We start from the raw sequence: 27,589 nt of genomic DNA on the forward strand, positions 1-27,589 counted from the left end.
TTTAAACATGAAAGGTAAAATATTAAACTTTAGAAGGAAACATAAGAGAAAGTTTTGTGACTTCAATATAGACTTAGATTCAATGTTCTTAAGATGCAAAAAGCAAAACCCATAAAATAATGATAATTCGACTGCATTTAAATTGAGAACTTCTGCCTATTAAAAGGCACCAAATGGAAAGTAAAAACAAGTTTTACACTGGAGAAGAAATTTGCAAAATTCAAAAGTGACAAGGAATTAGTATCCAGAATATACAAAGAACATCCGAAAAGCAGTATTTAAAACAATAAAGTAGCATAATAGAAAAACAGGGAAATGACTCCAAGAACTATTAATATCTTCACACTAGAACACAAGATTGATCAATGAACATATTACAAGAGTAATAAGGAAAATGTAAACTAAAACTGCAAAGCACCATATCATACCCATCAGACTGGCACAAATCAAAAGCACAAATCAAAACTGGCACAAATCAAAAACCACATTTTGGGGAGCATGTGGAACAACTGGAACTGTTAAACGCTCCTATTGGGAGTGTAAATCAGAACTACTTTGGACAATAAATTGGAATTATCTTGTTAAGCAGATTACCAGGGCAACTCCACTATAGGTATATTCCCTAGAATTTCTTGTAAATGTGCTTAAGGAGACATATACAAAAATAATCAAGGTAGCATTGCTTAGATTTGAAAAAAAAAAAACAAAAACAGCAAATATATTGTGACAAAAAATCGTATAATTAAAATGTACATTTAAGTAAAGGAATCCTATGCCACACTGAACAATAAATGAACTGCGGGAATAGGCATTAACATAGATTAATCTCACAATGTTAAGTTAAAAAAAAAAAAAGGCAAGTTGTAGAATAGCTACAGTAAAATTCCACTTATACAAAGTTTCAAAAGCATGCAAATGTGACAATATTCTTTAGAAAAGCACACTCGGGTTGTAAAACTATAAAGAAAAGCAAGAGAAGGATGTGGCAGACAGACGAAAGGTGCCCCTCCCATGATGCCTGCTTCCTGGTGTTCACACCTTTGTTTTGAAGCCTCCTTCCCGAGTGTGAGTGGGACCTGTGACTTGCTTCTTCTAAAAAACAGAATATGGCAAAGGTGATGAGATGTCACACTGTGATTCTATACCATCATACAGGACTCTGTCTTGCTAGGAGACTCCTTCTAGTCTCTTATATGGCTTGATGAAGTAAGCCTCCAAGTTGGGAAGGTCCACATGACAAGAAACTGTAGGTGGCCTCTAGGAGCTGAGGGAAGCCAAAGGCCAGAAAAATCCAGGACTCTCAGTTCTACAGGTGCAAATATATGAATTCTGACAACAACCTTTAGTGAGCTTGGAAGCAGGTTCTTCATCAGTCAGTCCTCCAGATGAGAATGCACCCTGGCCAACATTCTGGTCACGGCTTTGTGAGACCCTAAGGAGAAGATGTAGCTAAGCCATGTGTGGTTTTCTAACTCACAGAAACTGTGAGATGGTAAAATGTGTAATGTTTCAAGCTGCTAAATTTGCTGTAATCTGTAATATGCAGTAACAGAAAACTAACACAAAGCATGAACACAAATTCTGGGTAGGGGTTACTTTGAGGGTAGGTCTGAAATATTTCAGGTTTCTTTTTTAAGCAGTTGGAATTAGGTTTTATGGTGCTCTGATTACTGAAATAAGAAGCTATTTGAGCTGTCAATGTATTGTATCATTCCTGCTTAAGACATGAGACACATAAGCAACTGATTTCAACCTGTAGTAAAGAAACACTATGCAGAGATAAACTGGATTGTTCACGGAATTTGTAATGCCAAATAAATCAATGTTTCACTAAATACAAATTTCTGGCTCATTTACCTTCACAAAAAAAGAAAAAAATTAACTGATACTTGGCCCTTACTGATAAACTGCAAACTATCAATTATGTCCAAGCCAAGATAATCATAGATGAGTTTTTATATATAGTATATCACTTTCAGACTCCCATAAAATATAACCCTATACACACCAAGTGCTATGATCTTTCTTGCTAAATTAGAACATGCCAAAGCTCAACAAGGAAGGCTTAACTGCCAGCAGCATTGCACTCTCCAAGGATTAAACTGCTAAAACTCATGGAATAAGCATTCAAGGCAAAGAAAAACCGACAACAGATTTTCTTCAACTGCTACCTCCTTCTCTCTCACTTGTAGCCAAGTACCAAAGCTTCCCTGGTTTATCTACAGACAGGCTGCTTCCTGGACAGAGAGGAGCACGTGTTTCTCTGCTCATGATGCTCCACAGTGCCAGCTGACAATTTCCTAGCTTACTGCTTTGTGCTGATCCAGACTGGCTACTTGGACCTCTGGCACTGTATTCATCCTATGACCTCTATTATTTAATTATGATATAATTACAATGCATATATCTTGCTTACTTCCAAAAATGTTCTGAGACATCTGTAGCCTGTGATCTCTGTTTGCCCCTTGGCTCAGGCATTTTTAGATGCTGCCTATTCACCTACTTACAGACCCTCCTGACCAGACTCAGGGTCAGCGTGCCATGCAACTCCTGCCTATCCCCTGCTCACGGCCCAACCTTTGGCCTGAGCCAGCTAGTTTTTGGATCTTCCTATTTCTCAAAGATTGGCCATTGCCCTGGCTCCAGCATGACATCTGCTCTTATCAGTTCTTTTCTCTAACCACAAGGTGATTCTTGCCTAGAAGAGAAAAGCCTTATAATTAAATAAGGCCTGAAAATTTGGTCCACATACTGATTTGGTTTCCTTAATGCTACTGAGACATACATGATAAACGTTATCAAAGCAACACAAACGGAGATACAGTCACTCAAGTGTGCCTTTCCAGAGACAAAATAAATCTACCAATAAGATCATCGCCAGTCCCAACAAAATGTGAAAAGATATCAGACCCTTGAGAAACAATATCTAAATATTTTACTTTCAATTCTTACCCTTTGTAAAAACTCAAGAGGACTGTATTTGGGCCCCAAGACGAAAATTTTCTTTCCTCTTCGAGCCACACCACTGAACACTCGAGCAAATGCAATAAAAGACTCTTGGTTGTCTTCTTCCTGGAGCACAGGTTTAGGGGTCATACTTTCCACCTGTTGCTCATCACCTGCCAGAAACAAACAGATAATTAGTGCCAAGAATGCCCTCTTAATTCAAGAACTGTCTGGAAACACAGAAGGAAGAGTGAATATGATGTTTGGTCCAGTTTCAGAAAAAAAGAAAACAAACCAAAACACCAAGAATGGAAAGAATATTGATAAAAACTATGATTAAAGCTTAAAAAGCTCAAGAACTAAAGGATGAGTGTCCCAAGTTAAGCAAAAAGGCAAACACTTTGCAACAGAGCCTACTTAGGAAAGTTATACCTCTTGGCTCCTCTCCTTTTGGACATGTTTCAAGGGCACTGCCATCTTGGGTGGGCTCCAAGGGTGCCTGTCCCTGTGCTGCTGCAAGCTTCTCTGCATACCTTTGTCTTGCACGCTTACGTCTCTGAGCAATTTCTTCTTGAGTGACAGGCCTACAGGATATCACAAATATGTTATCATCTGGCAACATCAAGCATCTCTCAGTTTAGTGAAGCAGGGAAACAGCAAGTATTGATATGGCTGGGTAAGATGAAGATTGGTCCCAGCTGCATTCCAGGCAGCTTTCTCCAAGTCCTCTCCCTGTCTGTAGCAACAGGAGAGGGCCTATCAGCCTCTCTCTAATAATGCTGTGTCCCAACTATTCTGAGCTTATGAACTGACATGCAAGAGCCCAGGTCCCTATCTGGAGCAATGTACAATAGTATGGAACCTTTCTCAGATGCCTATATTCCTTCTGGAAAAGGCAAAGAACAGGAAGAAGGAAGGGAAAGAGTGAGAGATATCAGGGTTTGGAACAACCCTGGCAAGGAAACAAGCATAAGGCCTCAATAACCGGGGTTCAAGAGGAAGGGTTCAAGATCAGGATGAGTACTGGCAATTCATCAGGACTAGAAGGTCAAACTGAAATATTAGCCACTGTGTTAGACCCAAGAAGTACCACCACAGAAAAGGCAGGGTGTGGGTGTGTATATGTGGTTTTCCCTGGGGATGAGAATAAGAGGGCGTGGAGAAGGTAATTAAGCTATTTTTCCTGAAGAATTACCCTCATGTCTGTCAGGATATAGAGAAGGCATTCAGAGTTTTAATGCCAAAAAGTTGTTGACAAAAGGGGAGCACTAAGTCGAACACAAATTCTGTTTGGGAGTTTGGGTTTGGAAGGTGGAAACCAGGCAGGTAGACTGTTTCCTAGGACTTGGCTCCCTTCCCATGTAGGGGTCCTTATGAACCTACCTGCATGCTCAACCCCAGCACATGAACAAGACCAATCCATGTCCTAAAGCTGATAGAATAACAGCATCTTTAGCCTCCTGATACTCCGGGACTGAGCATCAAAGCACTCAGGCTAATCCTATGGTCCTAACTTTATGCTCCAGCTCTGGAAGCTGGACAACTCTTCCTGGTCCCAACACTTTGTGCCTCTCTCCCGTGTTGTCCCTCACCTTTGACATTATGATTCCTGCTTTATTTCCCAATCTCAGACTTCACACCTAACTGATAACCTTCATCCGCATCTTGCCATGCCATATTCCCCTCCCCTCTCTGTAAGTCATGGAAGCCATGCAGGTAGCCATTCTGCCTACTTGCCTTCCAAATGGCCACATACCCGTAGGGCTCCTGATTCAAAGTGGCCTAACTCCTTCTACCTTTCTAGTTCATGTAAGCTAACCTGGAAGGTGACTGCTTAAATCGTTGACTGTCCACTGCTATACTCTTCAGATATCTTCCTGCTAGACAAGACTTCTCTAGTCCTAGTGTCCAGGACTAGACACTACTTCTGCCTTCCTTAGCACCTGTCCCTCAAAATCAATGGTTTAGTTCCAAGAGCAGGCCCTTCCACTCACACCCACTCTGCTGCAGGTCACTGGGCTGTGCAATAGAATACAAAAACATGAGAAACAATCCTTGAGCCTGGCTTGGTCAGGTGCCTCATTAGGCAATCAAAACTGCTGGCACTAGGGGGCCACACTACCACTGCAAGAGACAAGCTCCTCATTACAGGAAGCTCTAAATGTCAGAACTTTCAAATACGGAATGAACTCTGCTTCCTCGCAATTTCTAGCTATGGCCGCAGTTCTCTCCTCTGGAGCAACATCTAACAAACCTACTTCCCTCCCCTTTCCTTTGAATCACCTGCATTCATGCCTTCCCTGCCTAGGGAAGCACTCTAGCTGTTCCTTCAACCAATCCTTAGACAACTTTCCTTGTTTCTAGACTTTTGTTAAAAACTCATAAGAATATCTGAAAAGTGTGAATTAAAATATAAATGCAGAACACATTTTTATTGTTAGAGTAGAAGGGAAAAAATACCAGAGGTATCTGCTAGTATCTACAGAGAAATGGTCTCTTCCAACGGGTTTATCACTATGATCCAGAGACTGTGTTAATCACTTTACATATATTATAGCACATAATTTATCACAACCATTCAATGAAGTAGATATCGTATTCCTATTTTACATACAAGAAAAGGGAGACTTTGAAAACTTCAGTAACTCGACCCAAAGTCACACAGATTTTAAATGGAGGAGCCATCATTCAAACCCAGATCTGTATGGCTCTAAAATCTATGCTCATTATCACCAGGTTATGTCTTTCCTTCAGGAGGAATTAAAGATGACAAAATCGTCATCTTACATAAATGTGATTTCACTTTAGTTTTAGTGAAAAAAGAAGTGTATTTGTTCACCTTGCAGATTAAATCCTCATGTGCCTAAGTTCATGAAGTGATCTGGAATAATCAGCATGTACAGTCATTAAGTAAGCATCAACTGTATAGACACTTGCTCTCTGTCTATGTTTCTATCCATCCATCCAGTTAACAACTACTGTGTGCCACGCACTGCTGTGGGCACTGGGAATGATGGTAGAGGGGAACAAAGTAGATAGTAATTAGAGGGATGTGTAAAAAGTAACCACTGTGTGTCCAGCATTTGCTGAGAACAAAAAGAAATGTAATTACAAGAAAATGGGGCCCTACTAGTGAGGAAACAGCTGCGAGTGGGAAGTTATTTAGGCTATAGTTAAACTAACCATGGATGTTACTTCTTGAAGGGACAATAGTTACTAATACTGAGATAAAGGAGACCAGAGGTGAGAATGCTGACTGAAGATTCAAATGTCAGGCTGGAAGGTGAATTTGAAGAAGCAAAGAAAAGAGGCAAGAACACAAGAACAAAGGAGAAAGTCCTGTAACAGTCCCACACTTCATTTACACCCAAAGCAGCACTGTTGAGCAGTGAGTAAACGTCAGTGTCTTCAGTAAGTTAGGAAAAAAATTTTAGGCTTTGTGGATGCCAAATCCCATTTCCTGCCTTACTTTTCTCCCTGGCACATATCACTAATACATTGTACTCTATACGAAAGGAAAATAATACTCTGTTATTCCTGGCTTGGGTATCTAACACGATGGAGATGAAAATGCTATCAAACAAACTTCCCATGGTACATTTTCCTAAATTTTACAAATAAAACTTAAATGAAAAAAAAAATCAGCTAGAAGATGGAAAAGAACAAAGTAATGATGATGACCTTACCAGGTATACCTGAAAACAGTATATTATTACGTAACAATTGTTGAACCTGATATACTGGTTAAAAAACAAATGACAAAAATAAAATCAGTAAAAAACTTCATGGAATAGAATGGATTGCACTACCAAAAATATACTAAAATCAGAAAAGCATATGATGAATTATTAAGAAAAAGGTTCACAGAAAATGTAATTAATAGTAGAGGCATAATAATACTATTATTCATCAGCAAGAAAATGAAGGATGGGTAGAGGTAGGAATTTTTAATGATATAAATACATGTATTTCAAATCTTAACAGCAAGATATCCAATTCTCTGATATTCCCTATGATTCTACTGGAATCTCTCAGATACTCCCAATGGCCAAAAACCATCCAATATCCTAAAATTGTTAGTACAAGAAATTGTTACTACATGTAGCACTGAATATTATCTGGGAGTAGTCTAGATTCATAATTAGGCATTCATTCATTCCATTATCCCCTTATTTACTTACTAATTAAGCCATTGATTCACCCATTCACTGAACTGTTCATTCCCCCATTCGGATATTCACTCATTCATTCTTCATTAACTCACGCATCTATTCCTTTACTTATCCCCAGGGCAAAAATTATTGAATACGCCTATGTCCAAATCACTAGGAAAGTACTAAAAAACAATGCATAACCTTTTTCCTGAAGGACAAACAGAATTTTATCAGAGGAAAAGAAGCCTTCTCAGATGGAGGAACAGCACAAGTAAAGATATGACATTTGTTCAGACACTAGCATATTAGAGAAACAGAAATAAAAATCTAGTCAAAACATGGTTTGGGGTCAGGTCACGGTGGGCCTGAAATGCCACTAAGACAGGTCAAGTTTATTTCACAGGCTGATGATCTGACCTTCAGTCACTCACATATTATTTTCATGATTTCTGCTATAACTGCATATTATTTATTTAATACTTGTTTAAGTGCACAAACATTTTGAACTCAATAAAACTTTAAGATCTCATCACAGTAAAGGCTTTATCACTTGACATACACAGACAATACACACAAATACACATTAAAATACATATGCCGGGGGCGGAGCAAGATGGCCGAATAGGAACAGCTCCAGTCTCCAACTCCCAGCGCGAGCGACACAGAAGACCGGTGATTTCTGCATTTTCAACTGAGGTAGTGGGTTCATCTCACTAGAGAGTGCCGGATAATCGGTGCTGGTCAGCTGCTGCAGCCTGACCAGCGAGAGCTGAAGCAGGGCGAGGCTTCGCCTCACCTGGGAAGCACAAGGGGGAAGGGAATCCCTTTTCCTAGCCAGGGGAACTGAGACACACAACACCTGGAAAATCGGGTAACTCCCACCCCAACACTGCGCTTTAAGCAAACGGGCACACCAGGAGATTGTATCCCACACCTGGCCGGGAGGGTCGCATGCCCACGGAGCCTCCCTCATTGCTAGCACAGCAGTCTGCGATCCAACCACAAGGCAGCAGCGAGGCTGGGGGAGGGGCGCCCGCCATTGCTGAGGCTTAAGTAGGTAAACAAAGCCACTGGGAAGTTCGAACTGGGTGGAGCTCACAGCAGCCCAAGGAAACCTGCCTGTCTCTGTAGACTCCACCTCTGGGGACGGGGCACAACTAAACAACAACAAAAGCAGCAGAAACCTCTGCAGATGCAAACAACTCTGTCTGACAGCTTTGAAGAGAGCAGTGGATCTCCCAACACGGAGGCTGAGATCTGAGAAGGGACAGACTGCCTGTTCCAGTGGGTCCCTGACACCTGAGGAGCCTAACTGGGAGACATCTCCCACTAGGGGCAGTCTGACACCCCACACCTCACACGGTGGAGTACACCCCTGAGAGGAAGCTTCCAAAGCAAGAATCAGACAGGTACACTTGCTGTTCAGAAATATTCTATCTTCTGCAGCCTCTGCTGCTGATACCCAGGTAAACAGGGTCTGGAGTGGACCTCAAGCAATCTCCAACAGACCTACAGCTGAGGGTCCTGACTGTTAGAAGGAAAACTATCAAATAGGAAAGACACCTACACCAAAACCCCATCAGTACGTCACCATCATCAAAGACCAGAGGCAGATAAAACCACAAAGATGGGGAAAAAGCAGGGCAGAAAAGCTGGAAATTCAAAAAAAAACAGCACATCTCCCCCGGCAAAGGAGTGCAGCTCATCGCCAGCAATGGATCAAAGCTTGGCAGAGAATGACTTTGACGAGATGAGAGAAGAAGGCTTCAGTCCATCAAACTTCTCAGAGCTAAAGGAGGAATTACGTACCCAGCGCAAAGAAACTAAAAATCTTGAAAAAAAAAGTGGAAGAATTGATAGCTAGAGTAATTAATGCAGAGAAGGTCATAAACGAAATGAAAGAGATGAAAACCATGACACGAGAAATACGTGACAAATGCACAAGCTTCAGTAACCGACTCGATCAACTGGAAGAAAGAGTATCAGCGATTGAGGATCAAATGAATGAAATGAAGCGAGAAGAGAAACCAAAAGAAAAAAGAAGAAAAAGAAATGAACAAAGCCTGCAAGAAGTATGGGATTATGTAAAAAGACCAAATCTACGTCTGAATGGGGTGCCTGAAAGTGAGGGGGAAAATGGAACCAAGTTGGAAAACACTCTTCAGGATATCATCCAGGAGAACTTCCCCAACCTAGTAGGGCAGGCCAACATTCAAATCCAGGAAATACAGAGAACGCCACAAAGATACTCCTCGAGAAGAGCAACTCCAAGACACATAATTGCCAGATTCACCAAAGTTAAAATGAAGGAAAAAATCTTAAGGGCAGCCAGAGAGAAAGGTCGGGTTACACTCAAAGGAAAGCCCATCAGACTAACAGCAGATCTCTCAGCAGAAACTCTACAAGCCAGAAGAGAGTGGGGGCCAATATTCAACATTCTTAAAGAAAAGAATTTTCAACCCAGAATTTCATATCCAGCCAAACTAAGTTTCATAAGTGAAGGAGAAATAAAATCCTTTACAGATAAGCAAATGCTTAGAGATTTTGTCACCACCAGGCCTGCCTTACAAGAGACCCTGAAGGAAGCACTAAACATGGAAAGGAACAACCGGTACCAGCCATTGCAAAAACATGCCAAAATGTAAAGACCATCGAGGCTAGGAAGAAACTGCATCCACTAACGAGCAAAATAACCAGTTAATATCATAATGGCAGGATCAAGTTCACACATAACAATCTTAACCTTAAATGTAAATGGACTAAATGCTCCAATTAAAAGACACAGACTGGCAAACTGGATAAAGAGTCAAGACCCATCAGTCTGCTGTATTCAGGAAACCCATCTCACATGCAGAGACACACATAGGCTCAAAATAAAGGGATGGAGGAAGATCTACCAAGCAAATGGAAAACAAAAAAAAGCAGGGGTTGCAATCCTAGTCTCTGATAAAATAGACTTTAAATCATCAAAGATCAAAAGAGACAAAGAAGGCCATTACATAATGGTAAAGGGATCAATTCAACAGGAAGAGCTAACTATCCTAAATATCTATGCACCCAATACAGGAGCACCCACATTCATAAAGCAAGTCCTTAGAGACTCACAAAGAGACTTAGACTCCCACACAATAATAATGGGAGACTTCAACACTCCACTGTCAACATTAGACAGATCAACGAGACAGAAAGTTAACAAGGATATCCAGGAATTGAACTCATCTCTGCAGTAAGCAGACCTAATAGACATCTATAGAACTCTCCACCCCAAATCAACAGAATATACATTCTTCTCAGCCCCACATCGCACTTATTCCAAAATTGACCACATAATTGGAAGTAAAGCACTCCTCAGCAAATGTACAAGAACAGAAATTATAACAAACTGTCTTTCAGACCACAGTGCAATCAAACTAGAACTCAGGACTAAGAAACGCAATCAAAACCACTCAACTACATGGAAACTGAACAACCTGCTCCTGAATGACAACTGGGTACATAACGAAAAGAAGGCAGAAATAAAGATGTTCTTTGAAACCAATGAGAACAAAGATACAACATACCAGAATCTCTGGGACACATTTAAAGCAGTGTGTAGAGGGAAATTTATAGCACTAAATGCCCACAAGAGAAAGCAGGAAAGATCTAAAATTGACACTCTAACATCACAATTAAAAGAACTAGAGAAGCAAGAGCAAACACATTCGAAAGCTAGCAGAAGGCAAGAAATAACTAAGATCAGGGCAGAACTCAAGGAGAGAGAGACACAAAAAACCCTCCAAAAAATCAATGAATCCAGGAGTTGGTTTTTTGAAAAGATCAACAAAATTGACAGACCGCTAGTAAGACTAATAAATAAGAAAAGAGAGAAGAATCAAATAGACGCAATAAAAATGATAAAGGGGATATCACCAGTGACCCCACAGAAATACAAACAACCATCAGAGAATACTATAAACACCTCTATGCAAATAAACTAGAAAATCTAGAAGAAATGGATAATTTCCTGGACACTTACACTCTTCCAAGACTAAACCAGGAAGAAGTTGAATCCCTGAATAGACCAATAGCAGGCTCTGAAATTGAGGCAATAATTAATAGCCTACCAACCAAAAAAAGTCCAGGACCAGATGGATTCACAGCTGAATTCTACCAGAGGTACAAGGAGGAGCTGGTACCATTCCTTCTGAAACTATTCCAATCAATAGAAAAAGAGGGAATCCTTCCTAACTCATTTTATGAGGCCAACATCATCCTGATACTAAAGCCTGGCAGAGACACAACAAAAAAAGAGAATTTTAGACCAATATCCCTGATGAACATCGATGCAAAAATCCTCAATAAAATACTGGCAAACCGGATTCAGCAGCACATCAAAAAGCTTATCCACCATGATCAAGTGGGCTTCATCCCTGGGATGCAAGGCTGGTTCAACATTCGCAAATCAATAAACATAATCCAGCATATAAACAGAACCAAAGACAAGAACCACATGATTATCTCAATTGATGCAGAAAAGGCTTTTGACAAAATTCAACAGCCCTTCATGCTAAAAACGCTCAATAAATTCGGTATTGATGGAACATACCTGAAAATAATAAGAGCTATTTATGACAAACCCACAGCCAATATCATACTGAATGGGCAAAAACTGGAAAAATTCCCTTTGAAAACTGGCACAAGACAGGGATGCCCTCTCTCACCACTCCTATTCAACATACTTTTGGAAGTTCTGGCTAGGGAAATCAGGCAAGAGAAAGAAATCAAGGGTATTCAGTTAGGAAAAGAAGAAGTCAAATTGTCCCTGTTTGCAGATGACATGATTGTATATTTAGAAAATCCCATTGTCTCAGCCCAAAATCTCCTTAAGCTGATAAGAAACTTCAGCAAAGTCTCAGGATACAAAATTAATGTGCAAAAATCACAAGCATTCTTATACACCAGTAACAGACAAACAGAGAGCCAAATCAGGAATGAACTTCCATTCACAATCGCTTCAAAGAGAATAAAATATCTAGGAATCCAACTTACAAGTGATGTAAAGGACCTCTTCAAGGAGAACTACAAACCACTACTCAGTGAAATAAAAGAGGACACAAACAAATGGAAGAACATACCATGCTCATGGATAGGAAGAATCAATATCATGAAAATGGCCATACTGCCCAAGGTTATTTATAGATTCAATGCCATCCCCATCAAGCTACCAATGACTTTCTTCACAGAATTGGAAAAAACTGCTTTAAAGTTCACATGGAACCAAAAAAGAGCCCACATCTCCAAGACAATCCTAAGTCAAAAGAACAAAGCTGGAGGCATCACGCTACCTGACTTCAAACTATACTACAAGGCTACAGTAACCAAAACAGCATGGTACTGGTACCAAAACAGAGATATAGACCAATGGAACAGAACAGAGTCCTCAGAAATAATACCACACATCTACAGCCATCTGATCTTTGACAAACCTGAGAAAAACAAGAAATGGGGAAAGGATTTCCTATTTAATAAATGGTGCTGGGAAAATGGGCTAGCCATAAGTAGAAAGCTGAAACTGGATCCTTTCCTTACTCCTTATACGAAAATTAATTCAAGATAGATTAGAGACTTAAATGTTAGACCTAATACCATAAAAATCCTAGAAGAAAACCTAGGTAGTACCATTCAGGACATAGGCATGGGCAAAGACTTCATGTCTAAAACACCAAAAACAACAGCAGCAAAAGCCAAAATTGACAAATGGGATCTCATTAAACTAAAGAGCTTCTGCACAGCAAAAGAAACTACCATCAGAGTGAACAGGCAACCTACAGAATGGGAGAAAATTTTTGCAATCTACTCATCTGACAAAGGGCTAATATCCAGAACCTACAAAGAACCCAAACAAATTTACAAGAAAAAAACAAACAACCCCATCAAAAAGTGGGCAAAGGATATGAACAGACATTTCTCAAAAGAAGACATTCATATAGCCAACAGACACATGAAAAAATGCTCATCATCACTGGCCATCAGAGAAATGCAAATCAAAACCACAATGAGATACCATCTCATACCAGTTAGAATGGCGATCATTAAAAAGTCAGGAAACAACAGGTGCTGGAGAGGATGTGGAGAAATAGGAACACTTTTACACTGTTGGTGGGATTGTAAACTAGTTCAACCATTATGGAAAACAGTATGGCGATTCCTCAAAGATCTAGAACCAGATGTATCATATGACCCAGCCATCCCACTACTGGGTATATACCCAAAGGATTATAAATCATGCTGCTATAAAGACACATGCACACGTATGTTTATTGTGGCACTATTCACAATAGCAAAGACTTGGAATCAACCCAAATGTCCATCAGTGACAGACTGGATTAAGAAAATGTGGCACATATACACCATGGAATACTATGCAGCCATAAAAAAGGATGAGTTTGTGTCCTTTGTAGAGACAGGGATGCAGCTAGAAACCATCATTCTTAGCAAACTATCACAAGAACAGAAAACCAAACACCGCATGTTCTCACTCATAGGTGGGAACTGAACAATGAGATCACTTGGACTCGGGAAGGGGAACATCACACACCGGGGCCTATCACGGGAAGGGGGGAGGGGGGAGGGATTGCACTGGGAGTTATACCTGATGTAAATGACGAGTTGATGGGTGCTGACGAGTTTATGGGTGCAGCACACCAACATGGCACAAGTATACATATGTAACAAACCTGCACATTATGCACATGTACCCTAGAACTTAAAGTATTATAATAATAATAATAATAATAAATACGTATGCCAACCAAGTAAGTTAAAACTTGTTTCCCTATGTACCACTGAGAGCATCGCCAACACTTCACACTTGAATCAAAACTGCTCAAGGCAGTGAGAATCGTTAAGGGTTTTTGAGCCAGAGACATATCTTCATAGCTGAGCCTTATAAAGATCACTCTAAAGGAAGAATGGCAAGTGGATCGGTGGAACTAAAGATGGGGCAGGAGAACCAGCTAGGAAGTTGCTGCAACAATATCCACAAGAGATGATCAGAATCTAAACTAGTGGGGCAAGCAGCAGAGACAGAAGGAGGGGAACTCACATATAAAACAGGAAATGTAGATAGACAGATTCCCCAAGACTCTGGAACTTGAGAAATATCCCTCTCCGACACCCACCACACCCGGGTACACATAATACACACGGGGAAGCAGAGATACTCATACATTCATAATCTCTACTGAGGTAGACAGAATTAGATGAGACAAGGCAGGCTTAGATTAGAACTCACCTGACATGTTCAACAAAAGTTAACTGTTGCTACTACTACTAGCACTATTCTTCAAACTTACATCACTTCAATTCAATATCCCAGAGCTGCTTTCAACAGCTTTCTCCTACAGAGGTATCACAAAAGGATACATTACTGTACATATTGTATGTTACCCTGAGGGTTGGCTTGATATGAATTCTGTGTTGAGGAGGAAAAGCATTATCCGTGCCCCCGCTACCCACAGCCCAACGACATCCCACCAAATATATACCATATTCCTAGCCCAGCCCAACTTTCCCACTTCCCTTACCTTGGCTTATTCTGAGGCAAGGCCTTAGCATCAACTGCAAACGTTTTGGAAACAAATATGATAACTGGAGCAGTGTCCTCACTTCCACATTTCATAAAAGCTAAACAAATAGGAAGTAAAAATGTCACTATTTTTCCCATTATTAAAAGAATAGATTTTCTGGAAAACAAAATGTTTAGAACATGGCATCATGTAAATATATCAGAAGTCCACAACTTTTTCCAACTATGATAAAAATTTTAATTAGAAAAGGGTAAGATTGCCAGGAAAGAATAGCAGAGCAAGGTCAAACAGAGTTGACAGAAATAAGGAAAGAAAAGCAAACAAATTTGACGGGGTGAGGTATCTCATATGAAAGCTAAAGCTATGCAATGAGGTTAACCACCTATTATAAGCACTCATACATTTTTCACTGTCAAGTACAGAAAAGATAGAATTGAGGAATGTTACCAAAGGCCAACAATCAACAAGGTAGCTTGTTAACAAGATATATAAAAATCAATAGCTTTTCCAATCCCCCACAATAACAAGTTAGAAAATAAAATGGACAACAATACTATATTATGATATTAACAAATTCTTAGAAATAAATTAGGATTCAATAGTATTAAAATGCCAGTTATCCCTAAATACATAAATTTTAACACAATTTCATATTAACATATGAACATTTTCCTTAACCCATATTGGAGGTAAAAAAACATTGATTAATGAATTTTTTTAAAACAACTCCATCACCTCACATTAAAATAATTTGTATACAAAGAATTCAATAGTAAAATTTAAAGAAGAAAAAAGAAAGCCACAGGAAGTAAGAATGAAACATGTATCAGAAGTCTTGCCAGTGGAAGCTTTAAATGAGGAACAGAATGACATGCCCTGACTTATATCTTAAGAGGATCACTCTGTTTTGTCTACAATATTGAGAAAGCACTAACCGGAATCAAGAAGCAGGGATACTAGTTGTTTTTTGTTGTTGTTGTTGCTGTTTGTTTGTTTGTTTTTTGAGTCGGAATCTCACTCTGTCACCCAGGCTGGAGTGCAGTGGCATGATCTCAGCTCACTGCAACCTCCCCCTCCCAGTTTCAAGCAATTCTCCTGCCTCAGCCCCCTGAGTAGCTGGGACTACAAGCATGTACCACCACACCCAGCTAATTTTTGTATTTTTAGTAGAGACGGGGTTTCATCATGTTGGCCAGGATGGTCTCGAGCTCTTGACCTCATGATCAACCCGCCTCAGCCTCCCAAAGTGCTGGGATTACAGGCGTGGGCCACTGTGCCCGGCCCGGCCAGGATACTAGTTGTTAAACAATTAAAATAACCAGGTGAGAGATGGTGGTTTCTTGGCTCAGGGAGGCAGAAGTGAAAACATTGGGAAATAGTTGAATTCTGTATTTAAAAGGAAGAATAAACAGGATTTGCTGATGGACTGGATGTTGGAGCATGAGACAAATACAAGGGCCATAGATGACTCCAAGGTTTTTGGACTGAGTAAATGAAAAGATTGAGGTGCCCCTAAATGAGATGGAAATGACTAGGTGAGCAGACTTGGGGATAAGATAAAAAGCCCAGTTTGGGATATGTTCAGTTGAGATGCTTCTTAGACAACACAGTGTAGAGGGAGTTCTAGATATCAGTCCAGAGTCCAGAAAACAGACATGCTCTGAAGATACACAATTGTGTGAATTATGAGTATGTAGTTGTCATTTAAAGTCTTGAGATTGGATGAGATTATCAGAAGACGGACGGCAGGTAAAATAGATGAGGATCAAAGACTTGAACCTTACTTGGGGCACCCCAAAGTTAAAAAGCCAGGGAGATGGGGAGGAATCACAAAAAGAGATTATTAAGGATAAGCAGCCAGGGAGATACAAAGAAAAGCAGAAGCAAGGGAATGGAAGCAATGGAAGCCTAGAAGTCAAGGGAAGAAAGTGCTTCAAGGAGGAGGAGTGATCACCTGTGTCAAATGCCAGTGACAGACCTAGTCCTATGAAGACTGAAAACTGGCCATTAGATTTAATGAATCAAAAGTCAAAGTGATGCCAAGAACAACAGTGTAGTGGTTTGGGGGCACGGTTACAAAAACAATAGAACTGGAGGAAAAGAATTAGAGAAAAGAAAATTCGTAGAGACAAATTTCATGGAACCTACAAAGTCCAGAATGGGAGCTTCTTTTCTCATGAGGAGCATGTGTACAGGAAGTTGCTGGTCTCTCATCCTATTGGCTGAGCAAAATGGCTGTAACAAGAAAACCTTTGGGGTGGGGGTGGGAGGCAAAACTGGTGAAATAGTCATTTGTGAAACTGTTCATCTGTGGAAGTGGACATTTGGCAAATTGGCCATTTAGCAAACTAACATTCAGCAAATTGGCCTAGAGCAGCCTGGATGGAGGACAGTCGATGACATGGTATATTCCAACAGGTCCATCTTTCCTTACCTGCTTTCAGTGCTTGAGTTTCTGGTGGAAGAGAGTCAAAAGTTTGTGATTCTGTACACATCAGTCTCTCCACTCTCTCGGCTGTAATATCAAGGGGACTAGGAAGTTTCTGACACACCATCGCTGAAGTCTGTTGTTAAGGACTCAAAACCTTGAGCCAGTGCCTCCCACCAAGGCGAAGATTCACTGTATGCTCTAAATATTGAGGTAACAAAGTCTGTCCATACAGAAAATGCATGTGTTATATGGCAACACTGCTTTATGCATCACATCTCAAAACATGCACACAATTTCAGGGAGTTCACAAACTCCTAAAAGGCCAAAAAGGATCCTCATGACAGATACTTTAACACTGAAGCCCATGGAACAAATGAGAACAGAACTTAGCAGGTTGGCTACTGGTGACCTTGAAACAGTTATCTAACACAAACATCTAAATCATCTACTTATATTTAAATCTTAGTGTAAACATTTTTATTTTTACAGATTACTAAATAAACACAAAAAGATTGTCTTTCTAAAGAAGTTGATCAGTAATGTTAAAACAAATTAGTATTAGTGTATTAATTATTAAAGTATCAAACACAGTTTCACGGTAGAACACTAAATAAGCAGAGAAGACTTATTTTGGATTGAATGTTATTTCCAGAGAATTTCCTGGTTGCCATAACGCATTGTTTCTTCTTGCTTTATCAAAACTATTTCATTAAAAACCTGTAGAATAAACAATACCAAGAACAGCATGGGATATGGGTAGCCACTGACTGCAAATGGCATTGATCTGAACTTTAGGGTCTGAATGTCGTGCCTCCCGGGCTCCAATTTTTAATCCTAAAGAAGTCACTATTTTATCAATTTTGTCTTTGTCCCTATAGTAAACACAAGATTGGAGGGTGAAAATGTCATATGCACACATAAACAGGCAGTGGGGAAAAGGAACCCAACATTATTTGGCATATTTTTACCCTAATGTGTTACTTTTTCAAAAAAAGCTAAAAATGACTGAAGGGAATCCTGCCACAGAAAAAGGTCCTCAACCTCTACTTCTTACACTTTCCAGTGAATCCTTCTTTAAGACTTCCCAGGAAGTACTTCTCCCCAACCTCCTCAAGCAGACTATATCAAGTGGTAAAGCAGTCTTACAAATAAGTGCTAATAAGTCATTATTCCACTTCAGCAATAACTTAGAAAATGAATGCACTAAAGCAAACTTATACCAGAAAAGTTATTTCCCAACTTCCCCATTAATGATCCTAGCTATCAAGCACCTTTTCTACTTTAATAACTATTTTTTAAACCTGGGTTTGCATGCACGAAGGTCCAATGTTTCTTTCTATCCTTTTATCTCTTCACCTCAGCACTCTATAAAATATTGCTGTCCTGTCCCTCCAATATCACCCTTTAGCTGGGTTACATAGACTTCTTTAAATTGCTTCCAAGCCCTGTAATCAACTCATCTGTGGAAGCTCTGTTCACTTTCTCAGTCCATCTCAGCTTTCTGAAGTACCACTCATCAAACTGGAAAGTGAGACAAATTATACTGCCTAAAGATGCCTAAAGGTAAACAATGTTACAAGACTCTTACTTTTTCAAGACAGCATCATACAAACTCCATATATTTTCCAGGATCAACTGTACAAATAAAGGTTTCTTTCCTTTGGCCTGTACAAAAGAATATACGGGCTTAAGTTCCTGAGCATTTAATAGGCATTTATATATTCCTTCTTGACATGCTTTTATTATCAATATGTTTCATTTCTACTTGAAAATATTTATTCAAAAATAAAGTAGATGAAAGTAGTTATAAGAATGCACTAAACAGTCAATAATCCATAATTAATAATAATCCACTGTTCTTTCCTCTGGGAACCACAGACTTTACAAGTGACATGACCATTCGTGGGTCATATTACCATGGCTGCCATCAAACAAATACACACAGCACCCAAGCCAAGAGCTAAAACTTCACTCTGCACATGCAGGCTCTTTCCATGGACTTCAGTCTAAAATTACGTTAGAAGAAACATAAAGCATTCTTAAACACATTTCTAAAACTTCACAAGGGTAGGAAAACTTTGAAAACCCAAAAAACCCCATCATTTTTCTCACCAAACTATACAAAAAGTTACTAGCAAGAGCACCTTGAGGTGTATACTCTCCCATATACATGAGGTGGGATATATTAATAAATTCATACCTCCTTTCTGAAGAACTACTGGCAACAGTATTAAGAAATGAAAAGTCATTGACTTAGAATGCTCAGTTTAAAAAAACTCACCATGAAGACATAAAACTTATGTCCAAAGATGTCTATCATAACTCTACTTACAATATCAAAGCATTTGAAAAAAAAACTATTTCCAATCTTAAGAGAATGATTACATAAATGATAGTGCTCTCACAAAATAAAATAACAGGGGGTTTACTGAATTATTTCATATAATCATCATAACTATCCTATCAAATAAGTGATATTATCTCAATTTTACAGATGAAATAACTGAGATAAAAGTCATAAAGCCAATAAGTGGTGGAGCCAAAATTCAAACACAGAGTCAACTCTCAAGGCATGCTCTTTCCCACTTAGCTATATTTACTGCCTTTAAAATATACTGTTTATAAAAAGCTTTTAATGGCAAGGGAAGATGTTCATGATACAACAAAAGCAAAAAGGCAGCTACATTGTATAAACAGCATAATCTCAACTGAGGGATGTATATATCCATGTAAAGAGAATGAAAAAAATTGCAATCATCTACTAGCAGTGCTGGCTTCGATTTTTTTGTTTGCTGTGAGTACTTTCTAAAAAGCAATGTATATGATTTTCAATGAGAATACATTTATGAAATCCTGGTTTTTACATTAAAAAATAAAGCTCCAAGGGAGCGTGCCCAAGATGGCTGAATAGCAACAGCTCCAATCTCCAGCTCCCAGCGTGAGTGACACAGAAGACGGGTGATTTCTGCATTTTCAACTGAGGTACCGGGTTCATCTCACTGGGGAGTGATGGACAATCGGTGCTGGTCAGCTAGTGCAGCCCAACCAGGAGAGCTGAAGCAGGGCGAGGCATCCCCTCACCTGGGCAGTGCAAGGGGGAAGGGAATCCCTTTTCCTAGCCAAGGGAAACTGAGACACACGACGCCTGGAAAATTGGGTAACTCCCACCCTAATACTGCGCTTGACCAAGGGTCTTAGCAAACGGCACATGAAGAGTTTATACTCCACACCTGGCCAGGAGGGTCCCACACTCACAGAGCCTCCCTCATTGCTAGCACAGCAGTCTGAGATCTAACAGCAAGGTGGCTGCGAGGCTGGGGGAGGGGCGCCCGCCATTGCTGAGGCTTAAGTGGGTAAACAAAGCCACCAGGAAGCTCGAATTGGGTGGAGCCCACCTCAGCTCAAAGAGGCCGGCCTGCCTCTGGAGACTCCTCCTCTGGGGACAGGGCATAGCTAAACAAAAATCAGCAGAAACTTCTGCAGAGGTAAATGCCCCTGTCTGAGAGCTTTGAAGAGAGCAGTGGATCTGCCAGCACGGAGGTTGAGATCTGAGAGAGGACAGACTGCCTGCTCAAGTGGGTCCCTGACCCCTGAGTAGCCTAACTGAGAGACATCCCCCACTAGGTGCAGATCCACACCTCACACCTCACACAGTGGGGTACACCCCTGAGACGAAGTTTCCAGAGCAAGAATCAGACAGCAACACTCACTGTGCAGCAATATTCTATCTTCTTCAGCCTCCACTGCTGATACCCAGGCAAACAGGGTCTAGAGTGAACCTCAAGACGTACAGCTGAGGGTCCTGACTGTTAGAAGGAAAACTAACAAACAGAAAGGACACCCACACCAAAACCCCATCAGTACATCACCATCATCAAAGACCAAAGGCAGATAAAACCACAAAGATGGGGAAAAAGCAGTGCAGAAAAGCTGGAAATTCAAAAAATCAGAGCGCATCTCCCCCTCGAAAGGAATGCAGCTCATTGCCAGCAACGGAACAAAGCTGGATGGAGAATGACTTTAACGAGTTGAGAGAAGAAGGCCTCAGTTGATCAAAATTCTCAGAGCTAAAGGAGGAACTATGTAACCAATGCAAAAAAAAAAACTAGAAAAAAAAAAAAAAAGAAAAGAAACTAAAAGCCTTGAAAAAAGAATGGATGAATAATCAAGGCAGAGAAGACCTTAAAAGAACTGATAGAGATGAGCACCATAACATGAGAAATACGTGACAAATGCACAAGTTTCAGTAACAGACTCGATCAACTGGAAGAAAGAGTATCAGCGATTGAAGATCAAATGAATGAAATGAAGCAAGAAGAGAAATGTGGAGGAAAAAGAGTAAAAAGAGAAAAAAAGTAAAAAGAGTAAAAAAAGAAATGAACAAAGCCTCCAAGAAGTATGGGATTATGTGAAAAGACCAAATCTACGTCTGATTGGCGTGCTTGAAAGTGACGGGGAAAATGGAACCAAGTTGGAAAACACTCTGCAGGATATCATCCAGGAGAACTTCCCCAACCTAGTAAGGCAGGCCAACACCAAATTCAGGAAATACAGAGAATGCCACAAAGACACTCCTCAAGAAGAGCAACTCCAAGACACATAATTGCCAGATTCACCAAAGTTGAAATGAAGGAAAAAATATTAAGGGCAGCCAGAGAGAAAGGTCGGGTTACACACAAAGGGAAGCCCATCAGACTAACAGCAGATCTCTCAGCAGAAACTCTACAAGCCAGAAGAGAGTGGGGGCCAATATTCAACATTCTTAAAGAAAAGAATTTTCAACCCAGAATTTCATATCCAGTCAAACTAAGTTTCATAAGTGAAGGAGAAATAAAATCCTTTACAGACAAGCAAATGCTTAGAGATTTTGTCACCACCAGGCCTGCCCTACAAGAGATCCTGAAGGAAGCACTAAACATAGGAAGGAACAACAGCTACCAGTCATTGCAAAAACACATCAAAATGTAAAGTCCATAGATGCTAGGAAGAAACTGCATTAACTAGCGAGCAAAATAACTAGCTAATATCAAAACGACAGGATCAAGTTCACACATAACAATATTAACCTTAAATGTAAATGGACTAAATGGTCCAATTAAAAGACACAGACTGGCAAACTGGATAAAGAGTCAACTCATTAGTTTGCTGTATTCAGGAGACCCATCTCACATGCAGAGACACATATAGGCTCAAAATAAAGGGATGGAGGAAGATCTACCAAGCAAATGGAAAACAAGAATAGCAGAGGTTGCAATCCTAGTTTCTGATAAAACAGACTTTAAACCATCAAAGATCAAAAGAGACAAAGAAGGCCATTACATAATGGTAAAGGGATCAATTCATCAGGAACAGCTAACTATCCTAAATATATATGCACCCAACACAAGAGCACCCACATTCATAAAATAAGTCCTTAGAGACTTACAAAGAGACTTAGACTCCCATACAATAATAATGGGAGACTTCAACACCCCACTGTCAACATTAGACAGATCAACGACACAGAAAGTTAACAAGGATATCCAGGAATTGAACTCATCTCTGCACCAAGCAGACCTAATAGACATCTACAGAACTCTCCACTCCAAATCAACAACATTCTTCTCAGCACCACATCACAATTATTCCAAAATTGACCACATAGTTAGAAGTAAAGCACTCCTCAGCAAATGTACAAGAACAGAAATTATAACAAACTGTCTCTCAGACCACAGTGCAATCAAACTAGAACTCAGGACTAAAAAACTCAATCAAAACCGCTCAACTACATGGAAACTGAACAACCTGCTCCTGAATGACTACTGGGTATATAGCGAAATGAAGGCAGAAATAAAGATGTTCTTTGAAACCAATGAGAACAAAGATACAACATACCAGAATCTCTGGGACACATTCAAAGCAGTGTGTAGAGGGAAATTTATAGCACAAAATGCCCACAAGAGAAAGCAGGAATTATCTAAAATTGACACCCTAACATCACAATTAAAAGAACTAGAGAAGCAAGAGCAAACACATTCGAAAGCTAGCAGAAGGCAAGAAATAACTAAGATCAGGGCAGAACTGAAGGAGATAGAGACACAAAAAACCCTCCAAAAAATCAACGAATCCAGGAGCTGGTTTCTTGAAAAGATCAACAAAATTGATAAACCTCTTGCAAGACTGATAAAGAATAAAAGAGAGAAGAATCAAATAGATGCAATAAAAATGATAAAGGGGATATCACCACCGACCCCACAGAAATACAAACTACCATCAGAGAATGCATAAACACCTCTACGCAAATAAACTAGAAAACCTAGCAGAAATAGATAATTTCCTGGACACTTACACTCTCCCAAGACTAAACCAGGAAGAAGCTGAATCCCTGAATAGACCAATAGCAGGCTCTGAAATTGAGGCAATAATTAATAGCCTACCAACCAAAAAAAGTCCAGGACCAGATTGATTCACAGCCGAATTCTACCAGAGGTACAAGGAGGAGTTGATACCATTCCTTCTGAAACTATTCCAATCAATAGAAAAAGTGGGAGTCCTCCCTAACTCATTTTACGAGGCCAACATCATCCTGATACCAAAGCCTGGCAGAGATACAACAAAAAAAGAGAAGTTTAGACCAATATCCCTGATGAACATCGATGCAAAAATCCTCAATAAAATACTGGCAAACCGAATCCAGCAGCACATCAAAAAGCTTATCCACCATGATCAAGTGGGCTTCATCCCTGGGATGCAAGGCTGGTTCACCATACGCAAATCAATAAACATAATCCAGCATATAAACAGAATCAAAGACAAAAACCACATGATTATCTCAATAGATGCAGAAAAGGCCTTCGACAAAATTCAACAGCTCTTCATGCTAAAAACTCTCAATAAATTCGGTATTGATGGAACGTATCTCAAAATAATATGAGCTATTTCTGACAAACCCACAGCCAATATCATACAGAATGGGCAAAAACTGGAAGCATTCCCTTTGAAAACTGGCACAAGACAGGGATGCCCTCTCTCACCACTCCTAGTTTGGAAGTTCTGGCTAGGGAAATCAGGCAAGAGAAAGAAATAAAGGGTATTCCATTAGGAAAAGAAGACGTCAAATTGTCCCTGTTTGCAGATGACATGATTGTATAGTCAGAAAACCCCATTGTCTCAGCCCAAAATCTCCTTAAGCTGATAAGAAACTTCAGCAAAGTCTCAGGATACAAAATTAATGTGCAAAAATCACAAGCATTCTTATACACCAGTAACAGACAGAGAGCAAATCATGAATGAACTCCCATTCACAATAGCTTCAAAGAGAATAAAATATCTAGGAATCCAACTTACAAATGTATGTAAATGACCTCTTCAAAGAGAACTACAAACCACTGCTCAGTGAAATAAAAGAGGACACAAACAAATGGAAGAACATACCATGCTCATGGATAGGAAGAATCAATATCGTGAAAATGGCCATACTGCCCAAGGTAATTTATAGATTCAATGCCATCCCCATTAAGCTACCAATGACTTTCTTCACAGAATTGGAAAAAACTGCTTTAAAGTTCATGTGGAACCAAAAAAGACCCCGCATTGCCAGGACGATCCTAAGCCAAAAGAACAAAGCTGGAGGCATCATGCTACCTGACTTCAAACCAAAACAGCATGGTGCTGGCACCAAAACAGAGATATAGACCAATGGAACAGAACAGAACCCTCAGAAATAATATCACACATCTACAGCCATCTGATCTTTGACAAACCTGACAAAAACAAGAAATGGGGAAAGGATTCCCTATTTAATAAATGATGCTGGGAAAATTGGCTAGCCATAAGTAGAAAGCTGAAACTGGATCCTTTCCTTACTCTTTATACAAAAATTAATTCAAGATGGATTAGAGACTTAAATGTTAGACCTAAAACCATAAAAACCCTAGAAGAAAACCTAGGTAATACCATTCAGGACATAGGCATAGACAAGGACTTCATGTCTAAAACACCAAAAGCAACAGCAACAAAAGCCAAAATTGACAAATGGGATCTAATTAAACTAAAGAGCTTCTGCACAGCAGAAGAAACTACCATCAGAGTGAACAGGCAACCTACAGAATGGGAGAAAATTTTTGCAATCTACTCATCTGACAAGAGCTAATATCCAGAACCTATAAAGAACTCAATCAAATTTACAAGAAAAAAACAAACAACCCCATCAAAAAGTGGGCAAAGGATATGAACAGACACTTCTCAAAAGAAGACATTCATACAGCCAACAGACACATGAAAAAATGCTCATCATCACTGGCCATCAGAGAAATGCAAATCAAAACCACAATGAGATACCATCTCACACCAGTTAGAATGGCGATCATTAAAAAATCAGGAAACAACAGATGCTGGAGAGGATGTGGAGAAATAGGAACACTTTTACACTGTTGGTGGGACTGTAAACTAGTTCAACCATTGTGGAAAACAGTGTGGTGATTCCTCAAGGATCTAGAACAAGAAATACCATTCGACCCAGCCATCCCATTATTGGGTATATATCCAAAGGATTATAAGTCATGCTGCTATAAAGACACATGCACACGTATGTTTATTGCGGCACTATTCACAATAGCAAAGACTTGGAATCAACCCAAATGTCCATCAGTGACAGACTGGATTAAGAAAATATGGCACATACACACCATGGAATACTATGCAGCCGTAAAAAAGGATGAGTTCATGTCCTTTGTAGGGACATGGATGCAGCTGGAAACCATCATTCTCAGCAAACTATCGCAAGAACAGAAAACCAAATACCACATGTTCTCACTCACAGGTGGGAATTGAACAATGAGATCACTTTGACACAGGAAGGGGAGCATCACACATGGGGTCCTATTGTGGGGAGGGGGTTGGGGGGAGGGATAGCATTAGGAGATATACCTAATGTAAATGACAAGTTAATGGGTGCAGCACACCAACATGGCACATGTATACATATGTAACAAACCTGCACGTTGTGTACATGTACCCTGGAACTTAAAGTATAATAAAAATAAATAATTAAATAAAGCTCCAAGAAAAGTATCCTTTGAGGGTATATGACAGAATTCCTACACCACCTCTATCTATAGAAGAAGGGGTTTCAGGGAGCATCCACCTCTCCTGATCTACACTGCACGATGACCAGCATGCAGGGAGATAAGGCTTCAACTGAGACTAGGACAGTGTGAACCATACAGGGATGTCTAGAAGAGACATCTCTTTATGGTGACAGAGACAAATTAATGCACGGCACAAAATTGTGTCTTCAGGTGCCCAAGATCTAAGATTTTTGGTCTTCTAAAAAAAAAAAAGAAAAGAAAGAAAATAAAAAGCAGTTCTTTGCTCACTACACTTAAAGGAACTAAGAACTCTATATGAACAATACCTGTATATGAGAGTTGTAAGCCTTTCCCAATTATACACAGTAAAAATGTCCCTCATGAACTCAGCTGCATAAATTAAAGCTGAATTACATTTATTAAAGATATTACACGATAGATTTTCATAGGGCAAGAACATGATCAACAGTCAAAAAGGATATACACCACATTACCTGATCACCCTTCATGATCTTTTTAGCCTTCATATTTACATAGTAATCTCCCCACGAGGTTTTCATAAGAACTTCCTTTTTGATGCCAATTTTTTGACTGTAGATTCTGGCAAAGTGCTCAATTCTGAAAGAAGACCAAATGTTCACATTATTAATAACAATTAATAGCATAGGTAACATTTGAACATTTCTGTGACAGGTACTGTTCAAACTTCTTTACACGTGTATTACTAAACTTAATCCACTATCCTACAGAATTTCCCCATTTTACAGAAAAGGGTAATGAAGCACAGAGATATCACACAGGGAAGAAGTGAGGTGAGGATTTAAAACCAAGCGGTCTGGTTCCAAAGCCCATGTTCGGGTCTACACTAATTGGTAATACATGCTATAGCTTTGTTTCTTAATTTTACACGTGTAAAGCAAAATAAAACTACGGAAAAGAAAATGCAAGCTCCAGTTGCTTGTCACAACTATGCCAACAATGAAGCTTTATTTCAGCTACTCACTGCTATAAGTGACAGTTGCTTACAAATGAGAGAAACTCTTGAGCCACAACCTGCCAAAACAAGGTTTTTATTATCCTAGATTAATGGTAAACATACACACACTGACTTAAATCTCATCAGCCCACAGAGAAACCAGTTACCACCATGGTCTACAGTCAGAGGAGGACAGTCAACAACAACTAAGGGTGCTATATATAGCATCTACATCATCTGGATAAAGCATCCAAAAAATACCTTTTCTTTAGAGAACAATATAATTTAATCTAAGATTTGAGATGAGAATTTTCAAAGTACCAGCATCTTAAAAGATGCTGCTCAGGGAAAAAAAAAAAAAAAAAAAACAAACAAACAAAAAAAACAAAAAAAAAAAAACAAGAAAAGGATATCCCCAGTTCTTTTCCACACCATACTGAAAGCCC

General features: G+C 39.6%; 1 protein-coding gene across 1 annotated transcript in view; it reads right to left on the reverse strand.

The window, feature by feature from the left end:
• Window positions 1–27,589, reverse strand: part of LOC102132699 (elongation factor-like GTPase 1) — an 81,715-nt gene that overhangs the window by 39,929 nt on the left and 14,197 nt on the right. The window contains exons 2-9 of the mRNA XM_065547592.2: window positions 26,662–26,785; window positions 18,688–18,764; window positions 17,835–17,971; window positions 17,103–17,225; window positions 14,666–14,765; window positions 3,379–3,530; window positions 2,953–3,119; window positions 1,039–1,092 (exon numbers count right to left, since the gene is read on the reverse strand). Coding sequence (XP_065403664.1) covers window positions 1,039–1,092; window positions 2,953–3,119; window positions 3,379–3,530; window positions 14,666–14,765; window positions 17,103–17,225; window positions 17,835–17,971; window positions 18,688–18,764; window positions 26,662–26,785 — 934 coding nt within the window. The remainder of the gene's footprint in view (window positions 1–1,038; window positions 1,093–2,952; window positions 3,120–3,378; window positions 3,531–14,665; window positions 14,766–17,102; window positions 17,226–17,834; window positions 17,972–18,687; window positions 18,765–26,661; window positions 26,786–27,589) is intronic.

Source organism: Macaca fascicularis, chromosome 7, assembly GCF_037993035.2.
Source record: "Macaca fascicularis isolate 582-1 chromosome 7, T2T-MFA8v1.1".
NCBI lineage: Eukaryota > Metazoa > Chordata > Mammalia > Primates > Cercopithecidae > Macaca > Macaca fascicularis.